The sequence below is a fragment of the Neospora caninum genome, chromosome IX (genome assembly GCF_000208865.1).
Source record: "Neospora caninum Liverpool complete genome, chromosome IX".
NCBI classification, from domain to species: domain Eukaryota; phylum Apicomplexa; class Conoidasida; order Eucoccidiorida; family Sarcocystidae; genus Neospora; species Neospora caninum.
This window is the reverse complement of record NC_018390.1, coordinates 5,272,848-5,293,463: the sequence shown is the minus strand read 5'-3', so window position 1 is coordinate 5,293,463 and position 20,616 is coordinate 5,272,848. Positions and strand designations below refer to the sequence as shown.

Here is a 20,616-nt window from a genome sequence, read left to right as displayed (position 1 = left end):
ACGTCGGATTGATCATCTGCAGCAGAACGCATCTTGTAGCATGAGTCTTTCGGGACCGTGAAGAGACGCTCTCCTTGTTGTGGCTGAGGCCTCACGAAGAGCCGCAAATCGTCTTCCGCTTCGCGGTGTCGCTCCTCCCTACGCTGCGCAAACGATATCCCACACAGACACCCGAGGAAAACTGGGACACGGTATGCTCGTGCTGCGGGAAAACTGAGAAAGCATGACCTTCCTTCCCATGAGATCAGAAGTCGTCTTAGACGTCGGCCAGACGAACCGCCTGTACATGGGGGAGGACCGACCCAAAAAAACACTCTAAACGGTTGACGTTGCAAATGAAGCTCAGAGTGCCCCTCTTTCATGAACAAGGAAGCCGTTTTAGCGTGAAAAGAAGTGATAGCTCAAGAATCGCGGGCGAACAACCCCAAAGGCCAAAGGCGCCGGCAGGCACCGTAGGCCAGGGTGTATTGTCGTCGAAACTTTGCCAAGAAGACTGCGTACCGTCGATGGCGTTGTGCGCCCGATCTCCTGGAGGTGTCTCCACACGTACCAGAAGGCTTGATGGAGAAAGACCCCAGAGCCGGCTCTTGCTGTGTCGTGCGTTTGGGACGGCGTCAGGCTATCGTCTGTGAAACGTGCGAACGTGACACGAACTGATTTCGGGGTGCCGCCTGACAACTCAGCACCTCTCGAGGAGAGAGTTGCCCGCAAATCCCCTCGAAAAAGCAACAAAACAGATTTGGAGGAGGCCTCTGAGGCTGGGCACTCCCAATGGAGCCCCTCTTCGGCCAGGAGGCCCGCATTTGCTGATTCCCTCGCAAACCTGTTTCGCTCCGTTCTGACGCAACTGATCTTCACTCGGCACAGCCCTGCACGGCAGAGCGCTCGGTTGCCTTTGAGAACGCTTACGACAGATACAGGAATCACGTGAATCTACACTAGGCATACCTTGCTGTTCTACCCTGACTCCGGAAGTCCGACAGACCTCGACGGTTTACACTTCGAAGCACACCGACACGACGCCAGACACAGCCATGAATGCATAGGGTCTAAACATCCCCATCTCTTTAATCTAGGGTGATTTTCGATGTGAATCAGTCCCGCTGGTGTGTGCATTTTCTGCCAAGCCCTGCGGCTCCGCTGGGTGTGCGACTGTGAAATGCCAACCGTTATCCGGGCGCGTTTCCCGAAACTCTCGGCACATTTCCTGTTTCCGTGGATCGGTGGAGCTGCGCGATCTCAACAGTCCGCTGTCTAGACACCGGACGGTGTGTGTCTCATTCCGCGCCGCAGAAAGCCTGACGGGTTCCCATCTCAAGAGTGCCGGAGAGAAGGGAAACCCAAACAGACGCCAGATTTACGTCACAGACACTGGATCTTTCGTGGGGGGAGGCGAACAACACTTCTGTAGCGTTCGTCTCATCGGCCTCGCCAGGTGTATTTCAACTTTGCCGTTCTCGTGACAAATTTACTCTAGCCAGTCAAGGCGAGCTGGGTTCCTCTTCATTCTTCGCTTTCAGTGGAGGGTTTTTTTGAGAGCGCCGTTCGCCGGGTATCCAACCCAGTGCTCTGCCTTTTTGGGCACTGAAACAAACCCACCGTTCAGCCCTGTATTACTTAACTCAGTTGTGTTGGGCTTGATATGTTCTACCACATCCTAAACACAACTGTCCGTTTTGCAGGTGACGGTGCACTCCGCGGCTGAAGGTTCGCCGTCGTTCCACCTCACGCGTGTAACCGTGTAACAACGCCGAGAACTGTGCTTGTAACGCAACATGCAGAAGCAACCGACTGAGCCTTGACGCCACGGGAGAACTGCGTTAAACTGGTCAGACGGCGACGTGGAGAGGTTTGGTGGTGGAAGAATGCTTCATCTGACAACTGAAGAATCCGTTCTTCTGCGACTGCTGTAAAAAACGAACTCCCACATACGTGCATCTATTTTTGCTTCAGCACACGCTCTTGGACGGTAGGGAAAACGGGGCGGAACACTCTCTACACAAACGTCGGATTGATCATCTGCAGCAGAACGCATCTTGTAGCATGAGTCTTTCGGGACCGTGAAGAGACGCTCTCCTTGTTGTGGCTGAGGCCTCACGAAGAGCCGCAAATCGTCTTCCGCTTCGCGGTGTCGCTCCTCCCTACGCTGCGCAAACGATATCCCACACAGACACCCGAGGAAAACTGGGACACGGTATGCTCGTGCTGCGGGAAAACTGAGAAAGCATGACCTTCCTTCCCATGAGATCAGAAGTCGTCTTAGACGTCGGCCAGACGAACCGCCTGTACATGGGGGAGGACCGACCCAAAAAAACACTCTAAACGGTTGACGTTGCAAATGAAGCTCAGAGTGCCCCTCTTTCATGAACAAGGAAGCCGTTTTAGCGTGAAAAGAAGTGATAGCTCAAGAATCGCGGGCGAACAACCCCAAAGGCCAAAGGCGCCGGCAGGCACCGTAGGCCAGGGTGTATTGTCGTCGAAACTTTGCCAAGAAGACTGCGTACCGTCGATGGCGTTGTGCGCCCGATCTCCTGGAGGTGTCTCCACACGTACCAGAAGGCTTGATGGAGAAAGACCCCAAAGCCGGCTCTTGCTGTGTCGTGCGTTTGGGACGGCGTCAGGCTATCGTCTGTGAAACGTGCGAACGTGACACGAACTGATTTCGGGGTGCCGCCTGACAACTCAGCACCTCTCGAGGAGAGAGTTGCCCGCAAATCCCCTCGAAAAAGCAACAAAACAGATTTGGAGGAGGCCTCTGAGGCTGGGCACTCCCAATGGAGCCCCTCTTCGGCCAGGAGGCCCGCATTTGCTGATTCCCTCGCAAACCTGTTTCGCTCCGTTCTGACGCAACTGATCTTCACTCGGCACAGCCCTGCACGGCAGAGCGCTCGGTTGCCTTTGAGAACGCTTACGACAGATACAGGAATCACGTGAATCTACACTAGGCATACCTTGCTGTTCTACCCTGACTCCGGAAGTCCGACAGACCTCGACGGTTTACACTTCGAAGCACACCGACACGACGCCAGACACAGCCATGAATGCATAGGGTCTAAACATCCCCATCTCTTTAATCTAGGGTGATTTTCGATGTGAATCAGTCCCGCTGGTGTGTGCATTTTCTGCCAAGCCCTGCGGCTCCGCTGGGTGTGCGACTGTGAAATGCCAACCGTTATCCGGGCGCGTTTCCCGAAACTCTCGGCACATTTCCTGTTTCCGTGGATCGGTGGAGCTGCGCGATCTCAACAGTCCGCTGTCTAGACACCGGACGGTGTGTGCTCTCGTTGTCTCAGCTGTTGGTTCTGGAACGCTCAAAGAAAAGCCTCCAGTGTGCAGAAAGACAAAATCGGCCGCCGAGCGCGAACGCGTTGGGGGGGTTGTGTTTCTCTCCCACGGCTGTGTGCCCCCCTCTGTATGCGCGCCGTTTCGCTTGCAAGACTCCCGTGTGCAGCGCACCGCGTGTAAAGAATGCAGCGAAAGGCGTTCCCGGGAAAACGCGTTTTTCAACGGAACAGGGAAGGCAAAGACGGAGCAAGTCCTCCACCTCTGCAGTTTTCCGGATTTTTTCCGCCTACCCGCGGCAGCTACCCGCGAGCGGCGCGTCGAACCTTCTGTCCACTTGCCGGTCCTCCCCCTTTTGCGCGCCTAGATGTGCGCACGCGTGTCGGCCCTTTTCTTCTTGCCTTGTCGCCTGCGTCGATTTCCCCGACGATTCTAGAACTGGCACGCAAACTGAGTGTCTTTTCCCTCGGCACCTCTGCGAAGCCGTGTCCAAGATAGCGCCGCCGGAGCCGATCCACCTCTGTGTCGGCTTCTTCGTCGGCCGGGAACAGCCCAGCGCGGCGGAGATTCAAGACACACCGCCTGATCGATTTCCATCTGCCCCCTCTCTCCTGGGTTCTTTGCGTCCAGCAAGGCTCGTTTTCCTTCGTCAAGGGAAGTAACGGAGGCTCGTCGCGGTTCTGGCCTCGACAAACTCCCGGGAGGCCATCCTGGGCTCAGACACGCGGGCACACGCCGGTATAGCCGAGTCGCGACGCGTGCTTCTTCAGACGTATCTGCCTTTTTCGCCAGGTGAAAACGAGCGCCACGTGGATTCATCTTCCTCTTGGAGAAAGTGCAGAGACCACACTACGAACCGGGCGCGACGCGTCACTCCACAGAGTCCCGTTCCTCATCACAGGCAGTCATGCCCCCCTCGACCTTTCCCGTGACAGCGGCTGCAGGCGGCGGCCTCTTCACTGCTCCTCAACATCCTGCTTCAGCCGGCTCTGCGCTCCCTCCCGCTGGGGCGCAGTTGACTGAAGGAGACCCTGGAGTTTCTGAGAGTCTTCCCACCGGGCACCTCGCGCACGACTCCGGCCGCGCTTCGGACCACCCTTCCTGTTCTTCTCTGTGCTCTTCTCCGTCCATTTCCTTCATCCGTTCTTCCGCGTCGCCAGGCCGCGCGCTCGCCTATCCCGCGCAGCCGCTGCGATCGTCTCCTCTGCCCGCGGCCTGCTCGGCGGCCGTTCCGTCTCGGTGTGCGCGGCGGGGCAGTGCCGAGGCAGAAAAGGCCTCCGCATGCGCCGCCTCGGACTCGGGCCAGGCGGGAGAGCGCGAAAAGGATCGGCGAGGCAGCGCCGACCTGCAGAGAGGAAAGCCGACAAAGGCGTGCCCAGCGGTGGTTCCAGGCCCCGCCACCGAGCTGCTTCTTCTTCTGAAGAAAAAGGGGCTGTTCGGGCGCGACGGATCGGCAGGCGCGGCAACCACCCCTTCACTCCTCCGCCTCGGGCACCCACCCGTGTCGGGTGCATGTACACCCGGCTCCGACGGGAGCTGCCCGTGTCCGCGCGGCTCGGCTTCCCCGCGCCTCGGGACGTCGCTTCCCCGGAAGGACTCGAGGGGGGCCGAAGAAGAGCCCTCCTCCACGCCCTTCGCGCCGTCGCCGTGTCGAGGCTCAGCTTCCTCCTCGACAGCGATCGACCGAGCCCAGAACTGCTTCGGAAGCGCGTGCGGCGCCTCGCCTTGTCTCCTGCGAGCGCAGTGCCCGCGGGGGCCCGCCTGCTGCAGCTTTGGGGACGCGCCCGTGCCCAGTGCATGCATCTCCAGCGCCACCGCTGCAAGTCGCTGCATGCGCGAGAGCGCGACTCCCCGCTCGTCCGCGCGCCTGTCTCTGCCTTCCTTCCAGTCTTTCGGAAAGCCTCCCGCGATGGAGAGAGCTGCCTTCCCCGCGTACGATTGTCCGTTTCCGCCCGCGATGGCGGGGTCTTGTCCCCATTGCTTCGCCAGGCCCGCGGCCTGCTCGGGAGACGAGCGAGTGAAAGAGGGGAGAGAAGACCTGACTTGCTGTGAAAACGCCCCGGCCTCGGCCTGTTCGCACTCTGCTTTCTTGCCCCTCTCGGGCACCTGGAGGAGAGACGAGAAAGCTGAGGCGCCGGTTCCCTGGGAGACGAAGCAAAGCGCCCGTGAGAAGCTGCCTGCGCCCTTCCCTTCCTTTCCCCACCCCGCCTTTTCCTCTCTTCCGTTTTCTTTCCCGGCTGCTGCGCAGCCCTCCTTCCTCAGTTCTCTCGCTGGCGCTCCGCCGCTCCTCTTGGGAGGCTTCGGCCCCGGCGCAAGACGCGTCGACGGCTTGCGGGAAGAAGTTTTGTTCTTTCGAGAGCTGCCCGTCAAGGTGAAGAGCGGATCTGACAGAGACACCTTCGTGTGTCCTCTCACCCTCAAACTCTCTGTCAGCGGCGGAGCTCAGGGAACTGGCTTTCAGGTGCGAGACACATGAGCCTCGCGACGGCCTCGAAACGAATGGGGAGGAAAGGAAAGGGAAAGAAGGGAGAGAAAAGGAAAGAGAGGGAAGGAAATGAAAGGTTCCCGTCCCGAGAATCTCGGAGAGCCGCACGAGAAAGAGCGGAAACTACGTGGCTGTCTGTGCGTGGAGATGGGAAAAGAGAGACGGGCGTGACATGACAACGAGAAAAAGGGCTCTTAACCCCTGTCGTGCTCCAGGGTGTCTCCGCATGTCTTTCGTTCCTCCTTCCACGCTGTCGTCACCTGCGTCAACTCGCCTGGCATCTTCTCCGTTGCCGTCCTTTGTGTGTTTTTCTTTTTCTTCCTCGCTTCACGACTCTCTCTTTACTCTCTCGTTTTTTTCATTCTTCTCCCGTTTTTTCCATTCGTCTCTCCTCCTCTCCGTTCTGGTCTCTCCCTTTCCATTAGCTCTTTTCAGTCCGTGTACCTCTGTTTCGCCTGTCTCTCCCGCTGTGTTGTGTTTCGCACGTAGCAAGTGCTTCGCGTGGAGCTGACGGACCGCCAGAACCTGTACGTACACTACAGCGCAGAAGTGGGGGAGACGGACTTTGCCCGCATGCGCAGCGATCAGCGACTTCTGATCGATTTCCAGGCGTTTCCCGCCAAGTTCGTCGACTTGCTCGAGGAGTGCGCGTTCTCGCATTGTCCCGGGCTATCCCCAGGAGACTCCGGGTCTCCGCAGAGGTACGCGAGAGAGGGAGGGGGCGTCAGCCTAGGAATTCACCCACATTCCCCCGCGTCTCGCTGTTTCCGTCTTCTGCCACGATGGTCTTTCTTGTTCTCTCAATCTCCTCTCCACACTCTCGCGCACCTCTTCTCTTGCTCCTTTCCCCCTTTCTTTCTCTTTCCCGTTATTCGGTTTCCGTCTCTCTTCTTTTTCTCCAGACTTGCGGCGGTGTTTAATTGCCCGGGCTTCTGTGGATCGCGGGCGCCTTCGTCTCTGCCTGCGGACGCGGGGCGAGAGACAGAAAGTTCGTCGTCTGCGCTCCCCGGTTTCTCGCCCAGCCTCGAGAGCTGCAGCTCGGGAAAGATGGCGGCTGTCGCGACAGCTGGGGACGACGCGTGGCTGAGTCTGGTGGAGATGAATTTGTTCAAAGAACTGACCCACCTCTCTCTGCGCATGCGGAAAAGTTCCGATGAGACACTCAAGCTCCACCTCGCTCAGCAGCTCGCCAGCTTTCAGGTCGGTTTCCCCTGGATCTGTTTTTTCTGTGCGACTTCACCTAGTCTCCTGTCGACTTTTCCACGTGCACAAACTGTTTTAAAAGAAATGTTCTTCGTCCCGGAAGGTGGCCTCTCCGCGCATCTTCTCGGCTTCGTGAGAAGAACGCGGCGGGCGCCCTCACACAAAGGGCGTCTCGTCCGCGAAAGCTCCTCCATTAGTTGCTGCCGGTCTTCCCCCCTCTCCCTGAATTCTCCAGATTTTTAGTGCACAGAAAGTGGAGACAACAGCGATGCTGGAGAAACAATGTGCGCTCCTCCAAGACCAACTCTCCAGTCTCTCTCACCTCTTCGAAGCGTCGCAGGCCGAAATGTACGTGAATGAAACACAAAGCCCGTCGTCAAACATATTCACAAATCCACAGACACATATATCTATATATATCTATATCTATATCTATATATATATATATATCTATATATATGCATATATGAATGCTGGTGTGGTACGCGCATATATATATATATATATATATATATATATATATATGAGCATGTATTGTATGCATGCATTTTCTGGAGTGAAGATACATTTATAGGGTGGATTCCTCACATGCACAGAGACAATCTTCTGTGGAAGGGGGAGACCAGTCGTTGGTTTTCTCCTTTCTCGCGCCGATCTCTCCAGCAAACATTTTATATTTATTGGCGTACAGCGCATATATATGTGTGCATATGCAACTGGGTATGCTTACGGGTGTGCGTTCGTTCGGCACTTTTTGTTAGGGCGCGTCACCTGGAGGAGACGAAGGAGAAGCATCAGGAGACTCTGGAGAAGACGCTGGCGGTGCACCAAGCGGAAGCTGAAGAAGTGCTGAAACGCCTGGGAGAGGAGCAACGTGAAATCGAGGAGAGACACTCCTCTGAGAAAGAAGAACTAAAACACAAAGCTGAAAAGGCCGAACAGGAACTCCTCCTCGTAAGACTAGAAATCTATCCATACACATCTACGCATTTACATATCTCCATATATATATATATATATATATATATATATATATATATATATGTATATATACTCATACAATGTGTATATACATGGGTTTATGCACCTTTACATATTCATATGTTCGTAAACTCGTATATATCCATTCAAACGTATGTGTGTAGATACACCCCCGCGTGTATTTGTGCATGCGCACGTTGAGAGTGCCGCCGGAGTCGATGGGAATGGACGTTTGTGCTCCGTTTCTCGAAGTTTTGTACCTCCCGTTCCTCGTCTCTCGTTCTCCGGGTTCCTGCGGTTTAGACGACCGGGCGCAATCGGACGCTCGAAGCGGAGCTCAAGGAGTTGCAGCGTTTGTACGAAGAGGTGCGCAGCCAGGTGGGGCGCGCGGTTGGGCGCTGCGGCGAAGTTGAAGACCGCGAGAAGCAAGAGCGCGAAGGCAGGTGTCTCCTGGAACAGCGGACGGAGGAGCTTAAGGAAGAACTCACCAGACTGCGGGAGCGAGACACTTCCCACTCGGCGCTGCTCAAGGAACGCGAGACGCTTCTCGCCGAGCTTCAAAGCCAGAAGGTACGAAAAACAGAGAGGGAACCGCAGCGAGGAACAGAAGAGGGGAGAAGAACGAAGAGAAGAGCACAAGTTGAAGAGGAGAACGCGGCACCAGCTGGCGAAAGAGAGGACACAGCAGGGAAGGCGAGAGCACTTGAGAGGATGTGCGAAACCTCTTTGGGCGGTGCGTCTTGCGCCGTGGCCGCTGTGTGGTTCCCCACTTTTTTCTGCACGTTTCCGCCTCTTGCGTCTCGCTTTTTCCTGGGCGCTCTTTCTCGCTGAACCTACAGGCGGCGCTGCAGGAGACCGTAACTCAGCTGAAGGCAAGGGAAGTGCGACTGGAGGAGGAGCTCAACACGGCGATTCAAGAAATCCACCGAGTAGGACTCTGCGCGAAACTGCGCGAGAAAACGGAAACGCAGAGAAAAGGCGCGCTAGAGAAGACGCAAAACGGCGGAAGAAAGAAAACCGCGCGAGGTCTGATGTGCCTGCATGCAGAGGGAAAAGACGAGCACAACAAGCAAAACAACTCGACGGAAGAAGAGACAGAGAGAAAGAGAAAGAGAGAGACTGGGAGACATGCCTTGCTCTCTCGATAAGATACCCATCTTGCAGGCAGAAGAGGCTCCAGGGTTGAGACGTTCTTCGTCCTCAGAAATGAAGACTCGGGGTGTCTTATTCTCCCTCCTCGCATGAATGTGCACTCTCGCCTTCTCCAGAGGAAATGCGAACGCTCTTTTGACCTTGTGAACACGTGTTTTCACGGTGTCTCGTCCTGCGTTTGTGTCGCCAGGGGAACGACATCATCGCGAAGCTCCAGCAGCACATTCGCGCGTTCAAGATGAAGCAAAAGGCGAGGAGTGCGGACCGGCAGGCACTGGAGAAGGTCGGCATTTAAGCGATTCACTTTTCACGCTGCCTTTCGCCTCTTCAACGTGTAACCTCTCCGATGACTCCTCTTTTCTTTCTCCTCTCTCTTTTCGCACCTCTCTTCCGCGAGTCTCATTTATTCCTCGACGTTTCTCACTCACTTTTCGCGTGCGCATGCAGGACGTGGCAGCTTTGTCGCTGAAGAGCGCGTCGCTCCAGCAGCAACTTGACCAGCAACGCGCAGAGGACCGACAGAAAACTGAGCAGGCGACGGCTCTCTCGCATCGCTGCGCGCAACTTTCTCAAGAAATAGATCAACTCCAGGAGGAACTGGCTGCGGCGAAAGACGGTGCGTACCTCGACGTTCAAAACCCGCAGCCTCTCGCCATCTAACACGTGACGCGCTCAGAGACGCAGAAAACACGACCGGGCTACCTCTCACTGCTTGCGGGCCTTTCTCTCTCTTGTGGAAAGCAGCAAATGCAGTTCAGTCAAACACGTGACTTGCCGCTGCCTCTCTCTTCCTACCTGTCCCCGCTGCCTCTCTCCTGACCCGCGTGGAGTTTCCGTGTGTCTTCTCGTGCCTTTGCATCTTTTCTCCCGTTACGTGCGCGTCTCTCTCGTCTCGCGGACCGGTCTCTGCTGTCGTTCCTCTCCGCGTCCCCGCTCTCTATCTGTCTCTGTCCCTTCGTTACCCCCTCCCGTATCTCTCTGTTTCCTTCACTGCCTTCTCGCTCTCTGTTTCCTTTCCCTTGCTTCAGTGAATCTCCGTTTGAACAAGGAGTTGACGACTCGCCAGCTGGAGACGTACATGGGGCGGTACACGGCGGCGCGGCCCTCAGTCCCCTCGGTTTCCGCCGCTCTCTCTGGTTTCGCTGCTTCTTCTCCGCCTCTCTCTGCAGGCGAGAACGCGAGGCCGAGCTCCTCCGGCACTGCCTCGACTGCGTTCTCGCCAGCGCCCTCGCTCGCCTCGCCCGGAAAGCACGATCCGCGACCGGGGCGCGCAGGCTCGAGGAGCTTTGCGGGGCAAGAGGGGAAAGAAAATCGCGAGGCCTTCCCGCTTCCCGTTTCCTCTGCAGCGGCGAACTCCACGCTGGCCGCTCTCGCAGGGTTGGGCCGCAGAGGCGCCGAGCAGCCGTATGCAGCCGATTTCTCGCAAGATCCCCAGAGACTCGCGCGAGAAGACAGGCAGCTGGAACCAGTCAGGACAGAAAGTTGCGAACCTAGACGACCCGTAGGATGGACAGGGTAAGGAAACGCCGCGCAGACCGTCCCAACAAAGAGATGGCCTTTTGCCTGGCCTGCGTGGGTTCGGAGACTCTGTCATTCTGCGCGTTTCTCCCCTAATCAGTCGAACGCGTGGGTGTGTGCCGTGCCTGAACAGCCGTCGACAACTCTTTGAGGACAGCTGTGTCCTCTCTCTGGGGGCTCTTGCCTCCTCCCACTTGGAGCGACTTTCGGTTCAGGGCCTTCGTCCCCCCCCCCACAGATAGCTGTCTCCGTCCCTGGGTGTCTCCGTTTTTCGTGGCTCTGCGCAGGGCTCCCCACGCCGGGCGGGAGTTTGCGGCTTCGGGGCTGCGTGCACCCTGCGTCTCCAGCGCCGGAGAGAAGCGAGAAGAAAGGGAAGAGCGGCGCGAGACGCATGCACACGTCCCAGACCTCGCGCGGCCCACCGCCTTCGCAGCTGTCGACCAAGACAGTTTGTCTCCGTTCGCGCCTCCGCCCCCGCAGCCCGAAGGGTCTACGTTCGCCGATCGACTTCGAGCAGCCAGCACTGCTACCTCGCAGCACCGCTGACGATTTTTCTTCCCCAGATTTTCCCAAGAGACACTCGAAACCGCAAAACGCGCACGGCCTTGCGAAACAAAGTCGAGTCAGACAAAGCCAGAGAAGAAGAAAGGAAGACACAGCAGAAAAGGAAGAACGCAGATGGAGAAGAAAAGACTGAGGCTCGGTGCTGAGCTGGACGGAAGTGGGGAGACGCACTTTGTTTCAAACGCATGTCCGATAGGGGTGCCCTGGAGAACGCTTTCAGACACGTGTATCTTTCCTTCGCGCTGTTGACTCCGTTGCCTCGCAAACGCTCGCTGCGTTGGGGCTTCTCTTGTCAATCTTTGCCGAAGAGACAAGTGTCTCCGTCGTCGGCGACAGCACGGAAAGCAGGAAAAGAGGGTGTGAGACCTTTCTGCCGCGCGCATCGGGTTTCGCCTTCTCTGGCGACGCGCCGAGACACCTCAGTTTCTCGTCTTTTCTCGAAAGACAACGAACCGTCGCTTTTCTGCAGAGCGCGACTTTTTCTCCTGGTGTTCGTAGAATACTCTGGCTACCGAGTAACAGAGTCACAGCTTTCTGCACTCTACACACGCAGCTATGTACACTTCTACATTTGCATACTTATATATATATATATATATATATATATGGATCTGCATATGTGCTTGATCTCTCTTTCTACTTTTATATATATATATATATATATATATATATGAGGGCGGCCTGGAGTCCGCGCATTGTTGGGGTTTTTGGCCCGTGTGGAGCTGCATGTGCGCGCGTTTGCAATTTTGAAAGAGGGCTCACAAGGAGGGGACAGGATATTGGTTTTTAGATGCAGTGGCCTTTGTACTCCAAATAGTTACGTGCTTCACTCTCGCTTTTAGATTCCTTCAGAAGCGTTTCCCGGCCACGCGCCGGTGTCGCAAAAAGTTCATGGACCGAAGAGGACTGAAGGCTCGTCGCTGCAGGGCGACGAAGGGACCGCGCTTCTCCGACTTTGGCGTCCGAGAGACTGCCCTCGAGCGCAGAGACGGGAGACAGCAACACAGTTTCCTTCGTGCGAGAGGCGACGCAAACCTAAACGCTTTTACTCGGAAGGAGAGAGAGTAACCTGGAGTTTAACCGCCGTCGAAAAGGCGGCTTCGCACGCCGGGAGAAGCAGCGCGAGTTGGAGGTCTTCCGGTGACTTCCAGTCGATCGCGTCTCGCGCTTCGGGTGACAAAGCAGTCTCCAAAAGAGAAGAGAACTCCCTGGAGGAAAAAGAGAAAAGGGACACACTTAGGGAAGACATTGGCAAAGAGCGACAGCTCCACCGAAGAATCTGACCGACGCAGCAACGGAAAGACGAACGGATCGAACGCGAAACACAGAAAACTCACAGACGACAAACGCACACGTGAGAAAGGGACAGGGAAACAAATATATATTTCGTGAGAGACACACACATGCAGATACACAGATGCGCAATTTTAATTGTAGGGAGGGGGCGACGAATCAACTGAGCTATAGAAAATAGACACATACATATAGATATCCAGATAAAGAGAGAGACACGAAGGCTATGAATAGCGAGAGAGACAGATATGCATACATGAAGAGGAAACGTTATATATATATATATATATATATACTATCTGAATATAGGTATATATATGAATTTACGCATATATATATATATATATATATATATATATGAGCAGGAGGTGCTTGCCCCCCCTAAGCGTATGTGACGAGAGGGTAGGGAAGCAACCAAAGATACGCTTCGGTCAACCTCGGAGAGAACTCTGTCCGAGCTGATTCTCAGCGATCTTGACACGGCGATGGACTGGCAAGTGCATCGATGAAGAACGAAGCGAACGACAAGCATCCGGTGTCTCTCCACACCCGCACGCAGTCTCTCTGGAAGCTTACTCGTAGGCGGAAAGAACTCCCGACAGAAGAGGCTGAATAAGGAATCCCAAACTTTCCAAGACCTCCTGCTTCCGTCGTCTCCATTTCCTCGACAGCCGCCCATCAACCCTTCCTTCTCCTTCTTCTCGTTCTTTATCTTCTCTTTCTTCTTCTCGTTCTTCATCTTCTTCTCTTTCTTCGGCTCGTCCTTCATCTTCTTCTCTTTCTTCGGCTCCGAGGACGTCGAAGAAGAGCATGGCGAGGAGAAGAACGGCGGGGAGTTGGATTTTCAGGCCGTGTCGAAATTCTGCGAGGGCCCATTTTAAATGCTCTTCTTGCATGCAAGGCATTTGCGCGAGTGTCTTTCCCTCGGGTGTCTCCGCACGGAGCTCTGCAGGGATCTGGGCGAGGATCTGTTCGAGGGGCGAAGCGAAGGCAGCCACCAAGGCAGCAAGCAGACTGTCGAGGCGACTCTTCGACTCGCGCTGCAGCTGTTCACGCATGTCGAAAGCCTCCTCCTGTGCGCTCGGAAGAAACAGCCAAGAAAGCAGCGAAAACCGCGAACTGCCTGTCTCTTTCGCGTTTTCCGTTTTCGCTTGCGGAGCTGCTCCGTCCTTTGCTGTTCCCGCGTCGAGGGCCGACGCCCGCAGGGCGCGGCGGCTGCCGAAAAGGAGCGGCGGAAAGGAGATTTTTCGGCACGCTGGAGAGAGGGCGAGATCCTCGAAAGACTCGAGGAAACTGTGGAGAACGGTGACATGTTTCAGCAGGAAAAACGCGCAAATCAACTCCGCCCACAAGTCCGCGAAGGCTTCTTCGCGCTCTTCGGAAAGACGCAAGGCCACGTTTTCCACGCGACGCGCCCCACGCTCCCCGCACTCGCTCTCGGCATCGGCAGTCTCCCGACAACGCGCCTCGCACGTGCGCCACAGAAACACATGAAAAGGAAGACCCAACTCCAAAGCAGAGGAGGACGGAGAGGAAGAAGAAGGAGAGGAAGAAGAAGGAGAAGGAGGAGAAGAAGGAGAGGAGTGTGTGGCGTTTTGTAGGGCCTCGATTGCCTTCGCGGGGAGACAAGATTGAGGGGAAAGACGGCTGTGAATTGCGCTTTCGAGCGAGAGGCAGGCGCGAGAGAGAGCGACGCAAGACGCCTCGAGGGCCGCGCCACAGAGAGACCCAAAGGCCTCTGCGGAGACAGTTTGTCGGAGGAGCGTAACCAGATGGAGAGCTTGCTGGACAGGCGAAAAAACCGAGAAGGAAGAAGAGGCAGACGCAGAGACAGAGGAAACAGGGGAAAGAGGCGAGCAGAAGGGAGGAAGAAAGCCGATTCTGCAGAGAAAACCACAGAAGGCAGGCAGAGATCCGTTCAAAGGGCTGCAAAGAATGCAAAAAGAGAAAAAACAGAGAGAAGAGAGAGACTGAGAGAGAAACAGAGACAGAGAGTGGGAGAAAGAGAGAGAAAGAGAGGGAAAGAGGGAACGAGAGGGAGAACGAGGGAGAAAGAGATGGAGAGAAAAAGAGGGAGAAATAGGGAGGAAGAGAAAGGGGGAGAAAGACGGGTGGAACGGGCGGCGAGTCGTTCAATGCAACCTTTTCGCGCGACTTTCCCTCTCGAGACAGAGGCAGGCGACAGCGTTTTTGTGTTGGCGGCTGGAGAGAGGAGACGAAGAGGGGAGTTGTCGCAGGGGGGAGAGCTCCCGTTTGCGGAGACAGGAAACGAAGCATGGGCAGCGAGAGCGGAGAGAAAGCACGGACAATTTGCGAAGCACTCACGAGGTAAAGATAAAGGCCACGAGCTCAGGCGCAGCTGCCGGGTAGCGCCGAACGCGATCGTCAATGAACGAGTCAGCTCGGAACAAGAGCCGCTCTTGGATGTCCTGCAAAAGAGAAAGAAACGGAGAACGAAACAGGCTAGAGAGAACAGCGAGGAAGGAAACGAGCCAAAGGAGAGAGAAGGAAGACAGAAAGATCGAAAAAGAAAAACGAGACAGACAGACAAAGAGCAAGGTAGAGAGCAAAAGAAACAAGACATATATATATATATATATATATATAGATAGATAGATAGATAGATAGATAGATAGATAGATAGATAGATAGATAAATAGATAGATAGATAGATATATGTTGGTGGAGGTAGAGTGAAGGAAGTCAGTAAACACAGGAATCGAAGCGCACAGACACGGAGAGAGGCGATTTCCCTTTTTTCTGGAAGACAAAAGGAGAGAGAAAAGGGTTCGCAGCCCTCCAGTGTGTCCCACAAACACACTGGCAGCGCCAGCTCCCCGCGGAGAAGAGGCAGTTGCATTCTCCAGGCAAAAGAGACAGACCGACCAGAAGTTTCCGATTCCGGGAGAGACAAAAAACTCACTCGAACGAGTTTGTAGATGGCTGACAGAAAGGGAGCAAGGTCGCCCGCCTTGCTGGGATCGACGTCATCGATCGGTTGCAAAACGTCCAGAAGGAGCGACTCGACAATTTCGCTGGAAACAACAGATTCGACAGAGACAAGGTTTCCTTACGACGCGATACTCTCACTACAGGGTCAAGCTATGACCTTTATGTTCTTGATGCCAGCTTTTTTTTTGAAAAAGACGAAAGCCCAGAAAGCCAAGGATCCAAAAGACACACGCGAGTGTTCTCCGGGGGAAAGGCGCGATCGAAAAGGAAGGCGAGGAGGGCGAGGTGGTTTTGATGTACGATTCTTCTTTGAAAAGGCGACAGCGGCGAGAGAAGAATTCGCGAAACACTCCAGGTGCAGGCACGAACAGCGCATGCAGAAAAAAGAAAGAAGACACGGCAGAAAGAAGACAAAAGACACGAGAAGGAAGAAAGACCTAGAGAAGAAGGAGAGACTTGCACAGGGAGAATGCGCCAGAGAGCCTCGGGGAAGTGCCGGGTTATCGGCGGACGCAGAAATCCATTTTTTTACGCTAAAAAAACGGAAGATGAGCACTGAGGACCAACAGGGGCACCGCTTCGCAATCGCATGGCACAGCTGCGGCTCAAAGAAACTCCTATCTTTGTCTTTCCGCTCAAACGCCTCGCTCCAGACATGCATGCACTATGCACATGAGAGGTTGTCACACAAACATATCGGTATCTATTTAGGGAGAGCAATCATATGCAAGACATGTATATGTAAGCGCATGCCTATGTGAGTAGAAAGGAAGGAAAACGCGAGAAGAACGAACCTCAGCTGTTCCACAGCGTCACAGGCGAGAGCTGGGGGACGCAAGCAGTCGTAGGCGCAGTTGCCGATTGCCTCGAGGAGCGTCCTGAGAGCCTCCTGCGTCCATGAAAAAAGAGGGAAAAGAGGAGAAAACAAAAGCGACGCAGACGTAAAAGAAACGAAAAGACGAACACGCACAGAGAAGAGCACTAGCGGAGAAACGGCCACGAGAGACAAAGGGGAGAGAACAAGATGTCCACGTGTAACAGAGGAGAAAAGGATGAAGCAGAAAGAGAAAGAAGATAAAAAGACGAGAGACAAGGAACCCTGAGAGAATTCGACAAAGATAACAGCCGTTTCCACCAGCACCTGCGCGAACAGACTGGGGAGAGATGCGCGTTTTCCAAGAAAAGCCTTCTCTGCGCTCCCTTGTTCTCTTTGCTTCACTTTGCACTTGAAAACTGACCATTCAAGTCTTTTATCGTCTCGGCGCGCCCACTCCCTGAGTCCGCATGGGGCGTTTGAATTGCTCACCTTTTGTCGTCTCCGAGGAAAGAAAACGTAGAAAGTGCGAAGTTCCATCTCGCATATCGAGACGCAATACCGCGCAATGTGTCGCGTCGCGTCTGGGAGCGTCGCATGCGTCAGCAGCAGGCGCTGAAGAGAGAAGGCACACGACTCTTTGACAGTAGCACTCAGCGCCTTCACCCACAAAGGTGTCTGTGCTCTGTCGATTCTTTCGATCGCCAAAGAAGAAGCACGCCCAGCCCTCCCTCAGACGGGACAGTGCACGAGAGAAAAAAACCCCTCTTCGCAGCCCCCGAGAACGCGTTTTCAATGAAATCAACCGACATCCTCACATGCACATACACACCTATACATATACATATATATATAACTATACATGCATGCATACATATATGCAACCATATGCATGTACGTCTGCAAAAACAAATACACACATCTACGTACCTATTTAAACATACGCATATGTATACAAGACGCACACACGTGACTATAAGACTGCTCGGGCATTCTTAGGCAAGATCGCTCTGCTCCGCACTCTACGGGGGTTGCCTTTTTCTCTCCACTTTATTTTTCGACTTTCGAGATTGAGTGAGGCTGCAAGCGGTCGCAGCGAAACTCGGCGGAAGGCTCCCAAGAGTCGTGCAGTCTACTGCTTTGGAGAATGGAGCGCAAGACGGGTTTCTTCTTCGATTCTTTTTCTCTCGGTGAGAGAGAGAGAGAAAGTGGAGCGAGCTCGACTGCTTCGCGTGGCGAGGTGCTGCGCAGTTTCCAAGCTGCTCGTCGACTCACGCTCAGCTCCTCCTTCAGCGCTGGGAGCAAAAGGCGAAGACGCGTTCCCACAAAGATCGCCTCCAGTTGGTCCACGGCGCTGAACGAAAACAAAGATTTCCATCGCTTCGCGCTCCGGTGTTCCTTTCTTCACGCACGTCTCTTTTGAACGGTGTTGTCTCTTCTCTCTCGGCTGCAACTTTGATTTCCCTTCTCTTTCAACTTCTTGTCTTGGCGTTTTCTTCTGGGCATCCTTCTCTTCCTTCTTTCCTTCCCCATCTCACCTTGCGTAGGCCTCCTGGTCGCCTTTTCTCTGTCGCTCGACGAGCAGCGCCGTGAGCGCCTTCAGCGGCGCACCTGCCACTCGAAACGGCACGTGGAATAGCGCGGGATCGAGAGCGGATCGCGAGGCTGTCGAGTCTCCACCCTCTCCGTTCTGGTTCTTCTGGTCTTCTCCGGAAGGGCGAGAGGCGTCGCTCCGCCTTTCTTGCAGCCGCCTCTCGACCGACGCCTGGCAAGCTTCGAGGCTCTGGAGCACGGCTGAGCGCACGACAGCGCGCGCGCGGGTCCCCAGGAGCTCGTACTTCCGTAGGTACGCGGAAGCCTGGGAGAACCCAAGAAAAGAGGAAGCAGAGAATGAAGAAAGGAGAGAAGGGAGAATGGGGGAAACGGACGGAGTCGGACTCCTTCGACAGAAAAGTGTAAGGGAGAGACAAAAGAGACCAAGAAAAACAAAGACGAACCCGCCTCCGGGCATCTGGGCTGTCTCTGCACGCTACGATTCCATGACGAGAAAAAGGAGAAAAAAGAGGCTTACCTCCGCGTAGTCCGGGTGCACTGAGAAGAACTGTGCGGCCTCGTCAATGAACTCGAGAGCTTTCGCCAACCCCGGGACGTCCAGAGTTCCTCCCCCTCCAGAGGGGAAATTGGAGAGGTGGGAAGAAGAACCCGAAGACGAAACAGACGTTGAAGGAGTGAGGATCAGACGCGGGCTCTCCAAAAGCTGCCTGAGGCCCTCGTATCGAGTGTAGTAGGCCAGACGACTTTGGATTACTTCGATGATGTGCTGCATGCACGAGGAGAAAAAGTGAAAACACTTACTCGGGAGCTCTTCGCCATCTGTTTCCTCGACGCGGGGAGAACAAGCCACAAGCCGAAGCGAACACCGGTCCGTCTCGTCTTTCGAGGCGAGAAAACGAGAAGCAGCGATGACGGCGCAAACAACGCACACCAAGCAACCAGAATCCCGCCTCTGTTTCCCCTTCCCCTAAAAACGATAAAGAAAAGGGAACGAAGGTGCACGCCTTCCTCATGTGTTTTAACCAAGACAGACGTGTGCCCGTCTCGATCCGACAACGGCGCACAGAGACCCACGGGGGACGAAAAACTGCTGAAACTCTCCACCTAAAATTCATCAACTCGGTCGATCCACAAAAACAAACCTCGTCTTCCCAAGTTCTGGTCTCTATCACTTCTTCTCCAAGACACCTACAGCGTCACCCTTGCCGTTCAGCACATATATCTTTCTATGCATTTTATGAAGGTACGTGTATCTCTCTCTATATCTTTCTCGATAAATCTATCAACCAATATATATATATATATATGTATATGTGAATAGGCGACAACAGGTACGTGTGTATGTGTGTATGTGCGAAGGAAGGGAGTTGCATGCATATACGTGTATTTCGTTGTGTAACACTGCGTCTGCTTTGCGGACAGCAGATTGCAGAGCGCGTTCCTTTTAGAGTTTTTCGCCCACTTTCAGCTGCGTTTGCTCCTGGACGAGGTGGCGACATGCGCGATGCATGCCAGACGTGCACCGCTGGACTTCTTCCTTCGCCGAATGCAGCCGCGCGCCGTCGCGTTCCATCTGGGCAACGCCTTCGAGAACTTCCTCCAGGGGGCGGCGCAGCCTCTCAAGTCTGCATGCAAGAACAGAAAAGAGATGAAGGAGACGCTCCACCCCTTTCCGAAACAGAATTACCTGTACGTGCTCCACCAGCCCTCTTCCGCCCTTCACTTACTCGTCGAGCGGTCTCTGCAACAGGCTTTGTTGCTGTCTCTCTTGCTCACGATAAAAGGCCCGGCAGTAACGGAGGAAGTCGCCTTCTCTGCCTGGTCCTTTGTCTGCTGGGAGATTCGCGTTCCCATGGTGTCTGTCTGTCGCTCTCTGATTCGAGGGCAAGTAGCCCCGCAGGCTCCCGGAGTCACCCCAGATTTGCGAAAAGCGCTCGAGAAGGCGCTCGGGGTCGGAAGGTCCCTCGTCTTCTCTGCGTGCCGCCTGTCGCCTGTCTTTGCGCTTTTCGGCCTCCGTTCCGCAAGAGGGCCTACATTCAGAGTGCGACGCCTGGTGCTGCGCGTGAGGCGGAAGTGGAACGGCAGCGGTCAGTTTCCGGTCCTCAGAGACCGACGAGAGGTCAGCGGGACGACCGGCGGCAGGAAGGTGCATTTTTTAGAGAAGCTGCGTGGTGTCTCAGAAGATACAGGCATTCGAGGTGAGACTGAAGAAACACAATCACGTCTAGACGATGGAGAGAGAAGAAACAAAGGGAGGATCGCGAGGCTGGTGACAGGTTGGGGGAGGTAGACTGCGTGGTCACCGGAGAGAGGTGATGGAAGTCATCCTTCTTTCACCTCGGGAGCAGCGGACGCTCTTCGCATTTGGAAGGCCCAGAAACACGGAAAAGAGAGGGGCACGAAGCGACAAAGAGCCGCTTTCGTGCGAGCGAAACGATACGGGGACGGAGACAAGACGAGAGAGAAGCGGCGGCGCGGAACTGGTGGAATGGACGAGCGAGGGGAAAGTCGGGAGCGGAAGGCGCATTTGAACCGTGTTTATACGAGCAAAAGAGAAAAAACAGAAGAAAGGGGACGAAGAAACGAAAAGAGCGAAAACGAGTGCTCAAGCATCACGGTGACCACGCCGCCGAGGAAAAGATGTGCAGCTGCCTGGTGTACATACACCCTGTAGCGAGACGCTCTTGCGGTGTACAGACACCCGACACGTCGAGGATCCGGAAAGGGCGCTCGTCCATCCGGCCTTTCTCCGCAAGGAGCCGAGCGAGAAAGAAATGCCTTTCTCTCCATTCCAGGTCTCGGCGCGTGCCAATTCCAG

General features: G+C 54.9%; 2 protein-coding genes across 2 annotated transcripts; one reads left to right on the top strand and one right to left on the bottom strand.

Annotated features, from left to right (window-relative positions):
* Positions 1-4,189: 4,189 nt before the first annotated feature.
* Positions 4,190-11,167, top strand: NCLIV_044630 (conserved hypothetical protein; the record flags this gene model as incomplete). Its single annotated transcript, XM_003881385.1, has 11 exons — positions 4,190-5,743; positions 6,257-6,468; positions 6,670-6,967; positions 7,206-7,318; positions 7,732-7,924; positions 8,255-8,521; positions 8,791-8,880; positions 9,294-9,386; positions 9,551-9,719; positions 10,132-10,618; positions 10,909-11,167. The coding sequence occupies 11 exons, from the start codon at positions 4,190-4,192 to the stop codon at positions 11,165-11,167; spliced, it is 3,735 nt and encodes a 1,244-aa protein (XP_003881434.1).
* A 1,063-nt stretch (positions 11,168-12,230) lies between these two features.
* On the bottom strand, positions 12,231-19,950 carry NCLIV_044620 (conserved hypothetical protein; the record flags this gene model as incomplete). Its single annotated transcript, XM_003881384.1, has 11 exons — positions 12,231-12,393; positions 13,055-14,359; positions 14,804-14,907; positions 15,402-15,513; positions 16,225-16,319; positions 16,737-16,859; positions 17,520-17,598; positions 17,783-18,102; positions 18,316-18,564; positions 19,261-19,423; positions 19,526-19,950. 11 exons carry the CDS (start codon positions 19,948-19,950, stop codon positions 12,231-12,233), a joined length of 3,138 nt encoding a protein of 1,045 aa, XP_003881433.1.
* Positions 19,951-20,616: the final 666 nt, after the last annotated feature.